The sequence below is a fragment of the Cariama cristata genome, unplaced genomic scaffold (assembly GCF_000690535.1).
Source record: "Cariama cristata isolate BGI_N322 unplaced genomic scaffold, ASM69053v1 scaffold16522, whole genome shotgun sequence".
NCBI lineage: Eukaryota > Metazoa > Chordata > Aves > Cariamiformes > Cariamidae > Cariama > Cariama cristata.
The window spans coordinates 1-8,240 of record NW_009603372.1 but is presented as its reverse complement, the minus strand read 5'-3'; the positions used below and the strand labels follow the sequence as shown (position 1 = coordinate 8,240).

The 8,240-nt window shown below is 48.3% G+C and overlaps 1 protein-coding gene across 1 annotated transcript; it reads right to left on the bottom strand.

Annotated features, from left to right (window-relative positions):
- Nucleotides 1–3,451: 3,451 nt before the first annotated feature.
- YIPF3 (Yip1 domain family, member 3) lies at nucleotides 3,452–7,689 on the bottom strand. Its single transcript, XM_009695173.1, has 6 exons — nucleotides 7,625–7,689; nucleotides 7,141–7,233; nucleotides 6,673–6,804; nucleotides 6,051–6,164; nucleotides 5,443–5,566; nucleotides 3,452–4,031 (listed from the first exon to the last, which is right to left on the bottom strand). Exons 1-6 carry the CDS (start codon nucleotides 7,655–7,657, stop codon nucleotides 3,910–3,912), a joined length of 618 nt encoding a protein of 205 aa, XP_009693475.1. The 5' UTR covers nucleotides 7,658–7,689; the 3' UTR covers nucleotides 3,452–3,909.
- Between the last annotated feature and the right edge of the window lie 551 nt (nucleotides 7,690–8,240).

Sequence of the window (8,240 nt, the reverse complement as noted above, 5' to 3'; positions counted from 1 at the left end):
TCAGATGTCAGCTTTAAGACTTTGGCTGCAGCATCTTACAGTGGAGGTGTCACCATGCCCTTTGAGTAACCCGTTCCTGTTCTCTAGAGCTATCTACACAGCTCTCTCCGTTTCCCTGTTGCAGAGGGGTGCACGGGCTTGGTAGCGTACCTGCAAGACACGCCAAGAACAGACCACTGACCTGGCAACACATCTGCGCTGGGATATGAGCAGCAGCTGCAAGCATCCAGCTGTGATACAGGTGATGGCTTTCAAAAAAGGAACGACTGATCTCTAAGGTCACGTTAAATGGTCCAGGCGAGAACGGGATCCTAAATATTGCAGGGCTGCGAGGGGCCGAGGCTGGATGTCAGAGTGGTGGGCAGGGGAGTGGCCAAGAAAATACCAGCTGCTGATCCGTACAGGTCAACTGAAAGACTGCACTCAGTCTCACCTTGCAATTACCTCCAGGCACTAATTAACCCATGCTTCGTTAAACAGGCTATTATTAGAGAGATGCTTGGAGGAGAGCCGCTGGGACATGTCCCACTTGAACTGACAGCAGCAGCCCCAAAGTACTGACGAAGATACCCCAGTGCTGGCATCTTCGCTGCCTGTTGTCAGGAGCAAGAGCACATTGAGGAGACAAGCGTCCTACCTCGCTTTATGCTCAAATACATTGGGAAAAGTGGCACAGGAGGTAATGGTTCAAAGCTTTGGCTCACTAAACCTAATTAAGGACTATGCAGAGGGGAATTTGGCAGTGGTATTCTGTGAGGAACTAGATATTGCTTCCTTGTCATACGCAGTTACCCAGCAGGTATGAGGAAGATATTTTATTGTTTACTTACTGGGCGCACAAGGAATGAGAGTTGACTCTCTAGACTGATGCCATTAAGAGCTAACACATAAACAGAGAAAAACAGTGGATGAGGAGCAGCTAGAGTGAGACTAGATGCAGGAAGGAAAACAAATGGGAGAAGAAACAGCCCACCTGTAACCAAAACACAACTAAGGTGACAATTAGTGCCACAAGAATCGACTGTAAGAAGGGTTGGACTCCCCGGTACTGCAGAGGAGAGGAGGAGGTCATAGACGCTTTAATATACATTTTATCTTCCTCTTTCTATTCTGATGGCTTTACATGTTTATTTCATATTTAATAAAAAGGGGCTTACACAGTTCTCACAGAGCTACCCTTCTTCAAAAGGGGAGGTGATGGGGGGGGGGAATTATTTCATGTTTGCTGCAAGGGAGGAGGGAGAAGATTATTTTAGATTTGCTGCAGGAGCCATGGCAGGAAACAAAGGCAGAGATAGTCTGACATGATAGGGCTGTAAGGCTTGTCGTGGTAACTAGAGGACTTGAGTAAGCACTGAGATGCCCTCCCACAAGGACTTTACTAATGCTGCGTGCTCAGCATGCTCCCTGGAACTGCAGCACGCATGCATTTCCCTGCACAAGTGCGTCCCTCTCTGTCAGCAGAAGGAGATGCTGAAGCTCTCAACCGAGTACTGAATTTCTGGCAGCACAGAACAGTTCAGCTTCCAGTTGTTGCTGCACAGAGAATTAATCAGGGCTGAAGAACTGGAGCAGAGCAAGCCCCACAGCTTCCGAGACGCTGGTTGGCTGTCACCCTAGTCATCTGTGCCCAGCTGACATGACACACAAGCTGCGCAAGGGAAGCATAAAGAGTTTGCTTGCTGCTCTCTCCTATGCTTAGAGTGAAAACACAGGGCACAGCTTCATCCCTCCGGTTTAGCTAAGTGGCTAGGTGCAGGAGGGGAGCACAGCTCTTCTCTGACAGTGCCTGTAGATGAGCAGTGATAGAGTTTGGCATAGAATGATCTTTCTTCTTGGCTGAACTTATTCTAGTGACAATTGTTTTTTTCTCCTTTCCTCCCCCCCCCGCCTGTGCTTTGAGAGTTTGCACCAAGAGAAACAGACCCGTTCTAGGCTGCCAGGGCAAGAAGTGCGAATTAGAAACCAACCTCCCACGGCGTTATAAAGAGGGAAATACCAGAGTCAGCATTACAAACTAACACTTCTGTTTTGTCAAGTTTGAAAGTAATAGAAATCCTACAAATTTAAAGTGGTTCAATCGGTCCAAAAAATGTGGAGACTACTAACCCAAATAATTAATTCGATTCCCCCAAATAACTTGCTCTGCATGGTGTTCTTCAGTCAAAATAACTTTCCTGGGGGTGGGGGGCAGAGAAGAGCAAGAGAACATGTCTGTGTTGTGTGTGTGTGTGTTAGCAGATGAGCTTCTCGCTCTTGGAAGGGGAACAAATTAAGAACTTGGGAATAAGGAAACAGTAGAAAGTAGGTCTGTGACTGAAAATGCTCAATTCCTATCTGGTGACATTTTTGTTTTAACTGAAGCAGATGACCACCCTGACAAGAGTAGCTGGTGCCATCTTCCTCTCTTTTGTTGCACCTTGGCACCAGTCCGAATGCCACTACAGCTGCATCCTCTCCCACTGATACAAGCAAGGGACCAAAGTGTGCAGTTCTGACATGCTGTATCTGCCTCACGCACAGCTAACTTGTGGGTACACCAGGAAAGGGAAACATCCTGGGATTGTTTCAGCCCAAGTGTAAGCATGAACTTCTCGAGGGGTGGCTCCTCTCCCCCAATCATCCAGAGCTACAGGGAGAGAAAAGGTGAAAGCCAGTTATCAGCTAACAGCTTTCCACACTTGGACCAGTACAACTTAAAGCAGGAGGGAAAGCTACGTCTGAACTACTCAGTTGTGAGTTACTGCAGTGCAAGTAAGCCTAGGCTGGGCTGCTCTGCTTCCCCATCCTTACTGGAGCTTTCCTGCACCAGTACACTGGAGATAAATGTGCCAACTCTATTACCATTGCACACTCCCCATTTCTCCCTTTTTTTAATGAAAACACTGGAGAAAAGTTTGCCAGAGACTCTCAAGCTTCCAGGAATCCTTTCAGAAATAAGGCCTAGACTTCGCTTGAAAAGCCAGACAGTAGAGAGGAGACTGTATCTGGGGGAGCAGGATGCCGCTTCTGCTCAGAGCAAGGAGGGGAAAGTCCCATGGCTGGGGGACATGAGAGGAAGCTGCAAGAGGGTGGGCTGAAATAGCCTCTTAATAGAAATATCCACAGAAGACCATGCACAAACATGCTGCCCCTGCAGCCAGAACTGCTGTCCCACAGAGCAACACGGGCAGAAGGGCGGTAAGAACAAAAGGTGCTGTGAAAGCATGGGAACAGATACATTTCTGACATACACAGGAGAAGGGATGCGGAGGTGAGATAGCAACTTGGACCAAGTGAAAAGAGAGGGATCAATCTGGAACATGACAAGGAAGGAAGAGCACGTGGTTAAACATCGTGCTGTTCCTGAAAACCTCCAGAGAAACTAAAGTTCCTGTGCCCCTTGGGCTATGGAAAAAGTGCCCAAGACAGGCCACGTATCACAGAACATTTGAAGTAGGACAGCAGAAAATTGCAAAGAATCCTGCTTTGAGTCTAGGACAGCACAGATAAAGGCAGAGAGACCCAACACCACTCTCCCATTACACAAGTAGGCTCAAACGTAAGGCATCACTCAGCACCAACATCAATTTAATTCTTCCCTCTTCAGGACAGGAACAGGGCAGATACCCCTGGGGTTACATCAGCAAGCGGAAAGAGGGGCAGGGGACAAACTGTGCTGGGAAATCCCAGCTCAACATGCAGGCAACAGAACCACTCTACTCAAGACAGCCCAGACCTGGTTTTTTCCTCCGAGTCACTGAGGTGCAGTCCACTCAGCTGCCCAAAACTGCAACCCAAAGGACAGGTCCAGGAAAACAAACCCAAATCTTCTTCCTGCTGTTCTGTCCTGTTCCTAAGAGGCAGCAGGTTATTATGGCCCTATGCAGCCCCAAAAGTAGTGAAGGAAGCAAGTCCAAGTCTGTGAAACTACAGGGTCAATGCAATGGCTTTAGCTGTTGTGTTCAATACAGCATTGGAAACAACTGGAATGTCTCGGGCAACTCTCTGAAAGGGTGGCACGTTGGGTCCTTCCAATGTGTCCAGGATACCTGCAGGGAATAGGAAAAAGGGAGAGCGGCAAGAGTTAGTTCAGATGCAGATGGCACGTTCCTTCTTGCTTTTCTCTCTGGCTAGGTAGAGGTTGATGGTGGCAGGCCCAGGACATGCAAAGCACTTGCAGGCGATGGGAGGAGACATCTAGCCCCATAGACCGAACAGGAGTAAACACCTCCATCCAGAGACCACAGGGTACAGATCAGAGCTTGTCCTTGGGGCAGGGAAACTGCGTGTTCCCAAGAGGAACACAGATCCTTTCACTTGGAGGGTGCCAGATCCAGTCCCCTGCCATTTCACCTGAATGCAGGCAGTGCCAGGGATGCTGCTCTGCCGAGGCAGATGGATAAAATCCTCTCCCCGCCTCATCCCAACACAGATCCTGCCCTTAGACCAGTTGTTTGCTTTCATCCCAAGATACGCTTGCAGACTCACATCAGGAGCTGCAGCTGAGGGTGCAGCGTGGAATTTTTATCACTGCAATGCAAACATAGACCATGCTTGGCAGGAAACACGCATACCGATGCAAGCATCCTCCAGTGCCTGTCAATTACACTCTCAAAACTGATAATCAGTCTTGGATTGCCTTGAAGAAAATTACTTGGAGTATATTTTATCCTATTTCATCTGCTGAAAAGTTGCAGAGCAGGGCTTAGAACCTTCACCATAAGAACAGATCCAGGGAAGAACAGTATTTACATCTAAAAGGACTTGTAATGCTATGCTGTAATCACAAATTATGCAGATTTATCTGAAATATCATGAACAGGTCCAGCTGCCTAAACTCACAGAGAGGCTCGCAGAATTGCAAATTTAGGGATCTGGAAACTCTCTAGCAATGGGGTGGGGGAAGAGTGTTGGTTTTTTTTTGGTTTTTTTTTTTTTTAAAAAAAGTACATCGTTTTCTCCTAACAAAGTCTCAGAGAGACACAGAAAGGGCACCTGAATATACATAGCCTGGTGAACAGCACTGACTGAGGACGATGCAGCTTCTGCTATCTGTGTTATAAAGGTGTTACACAAAGAAGGAAGAAGACTTATGACACATTTCCTGATCAGAGAAAAGCAACCTGACTTCAGCAAGATTCAGGAAGAGACTGGACGTCTGCATGCAAGAACAGTTGGTGCTGTTACACTTCACTTATGAGGAAAGAATAAGCGTCCTGCCTCACAACTTAGGTCTTCACTACTAAAACTCAGCGCACAGAAACTACCCCATGTCTACCTGGTGCCCTACTTTGACTGCTTCCTCTAATAAAGCTAGCACTGGTCATTCTTGTGTCGGAAACTTGCACAGATGCCCTCAGGTCAGATCCAAACTGTCCATCCTTTCTCCCAGAGAGAGCAAAAAGCAGCTCCTCTTCCTCCAGATCTAACAGGGTACGTTTTCCTATCACCCTTACTTACCTTCTACCACCTTGTGATAAGCAAAGTGCAGATAAAGGAGGAAAAGCATATGCAGAGCAGCAAGGGTCCCACACAGGATGACCCGCTGGGTATGTCCCACTGTGCGCGACACCAACACAGCAACCTAGGAGAGAGGTGGAGATTAGAGACAAGGTAGCTGCTGCCTGAGCCTCTGGCATTGCAGTCAGGACCACACAGGAGGATGGGCCAATTAGTAAGAGCCAGTGGAAACACTGCTCAGAGCCCTTTTCGCAGTGTGTACCAATAAATTCAGAGTAATCTGACTTCGTTTTGTGTAGGTGAAGCTTGCCCGGTCTCGCCAAGAGCGCAGGATGCTCAGGTATGACTCTCCATGGCAGCAAGGGCTGTAAGGGAGTAAACCTCCTGCAGCTGTTAGAACAGGTGAGGATTTTGGTGAGGATTTTAATCCAAGTGTCACCTCCATACACCAGTGGCCAAATGACCCAGGAGCACCAGGCTGTTCTTCACAGCAGCCTAACTGGCTGTGAAATGAACTGACAGGCCCAAGGAACAGAAAGCAAACAACACTTCCCTCCCTTTTTTTTTAATCCCCAGAAGAGGAGGGCCCCAGGCTGCCTGTCCCTTACCATTCGTAGTGTAGAGAGTCCACCAACACCCAACCAGAAGATATAGAAGAGGGAGTGGAAGTGGATGTTATAGGTGACAAAGAGAGTGATGCAGTGTCCGAAAAGACCGTAGCCCTGACAAAACAAAAACGTCTGTGTTACAAGCCCCAGTCCCATACAAAGAGCTGTGAGCAGCCTATTCCTGCAACACTTCACCAAGGCAAAGCTTCACAAACCACTCATTCGATGCCAAAGAGTCAGCCAGCACAACAATTTTAACAGCAGCTCACACCCAGATAATCTGTCTGAAGGATTCACAGGGATGTCAGATATTGCAAAAACTTGGGAAACAGAGGAGCGAGCCTCCAATTCCAGAGAAATTGGAATCTCCTAGCTTTTTTACCACCAGGCTCTCAGATTGGGAAATGCAAAGCAGGAGACCTGCACAAAGGAACTGCCTTTTTATGCTATCGCTGTGCCTGGGATGGGGCAGGTCAGAAGAGCATCCTGCAATTCCAGGTTGTCCCACTGCAGTTACCAGGGACCACTGATTTACAAGGATTTTTCCCATTCTCTGGGAAGAGCTTGTGCTGGAACACCATGCAACCAACCCGTGTCTTGGGGCAGCTCTATCCGTACATACCAGCAGTGACAGCATCTGCACCATCGTGATTTGGGCATTGCACAGATACGCCAGGAAATAGATGAAAGATGAGACGCCCAGCCAGTAACCGAAGCAGGTGCCAATGGCTGTGCCCATCAGTGTGCCTTCCCTCTGTGGAGACAGCATCAGGATGAGGAGGACTCAAAGAAGTGACCTACCAGCACCCAAATTCTGCCTCCGAGAGCCCCAGAGCCTTTCTAGGCATTATTAAATAGCTGGCTAGCAGCATTCAGGGTGCCACAGGACCTACACCCCAGCTCTCCCAGCAGCAGAGCATTGAGACTTTCTGATCCGTCCTTCCTCCCATCCCCAAACCAACAGGTTCTTCCTCAAATCAATCCGCTCTTCAGCAAGATGCTAATCAGTCATGGAAGTCTCCGTTTCTAGTGTCATTATAGCAATCCAGAGCCCAGTCAAACCACAACTTATCACTGAGACTCGACGTACAATGATGGTGTCCGAGGTCTTCATCCCATGCAAAAGGATGGCCACCAGTGTGAAAACCAGCATGAGGGGTCCATACAGCTCACCTGCAATCTTCTACAGGAGGAGACAGATCAGGGAAGGTTTGGTTAGTGCTCCTGAACACCAGGGTCTCCAACCCAAGCGATGCGAGAAGTGCCTTGGATGAAGTTTATCACCGAGCTGCCTGAGAAGTAACAGCAAGGCCTCTGCTGACGGGAGCCAGGCAGCACAGGTTGTGTGATGAGGAGTCTGGGATGTGTGAAGGCTGGAGGTCTAGAACTGTACCAGCACTAAAGGTAGCACACTGAACTTTGGAACAACTACAGGAAAGGGTTTACCAACATTTTAAGGGAGATGAACACCTAACAAACTCAGGTCCTTAATAATATGGACTACTTTAGTTTTACAAGGTGTCTGTGGGACATTCACTTGGCCATGGCGTCTGATTCAGTAAAAGGGAACTCACCTGTGGGAAATTAATCATCTTCACCGGAATCATGGACTCCAGCAGTCTGCATCACAGCAAAGCAGGGAATGACATCAGGAACAGGAAGGACAACAGGATGGTTAACAAAATGCTTCAAAAGTAAAAGATCCCATACACCCATTAACAGTGTTTGCTGCTGTGGTCACAGGCCTCGGGGGATAGGGATTCCTTCCAAACAGTCACATTAGCGAACTAAAGGAAAAGAACCTTCCTGTCAGTGGGTTAACTTTGCTAGGGGAAATTCAATGAAAACATTTAGGGATCCACTTGGGGATGAGAAATCATTGACAGAACAGCAGGAAGGAGAGGTGCCTTTCTTCATCCAGCTTCACAAAACTTTACCTTTTTGGACACAGCTGTGTCACAAACCCAACAGAAGCCACATAATGCTGCTGAGTACTACAAGGCTGAAGATGCCCCAAAAGCCTTTTTTTTCCGCCCTGCGCAGCAATGCTGGGTGACAGGGCTGCCAGCCCACCTCGGGGTGGGGGGCCCTCATTAAGGAGAGCGGGACCAAGCACAGTGTGTTTCCCCATATCTGAGCCTTCCTGCAAGGCTGACAGCCCAGCCCAGCTTGCTTGTTTTGGGGGGACAG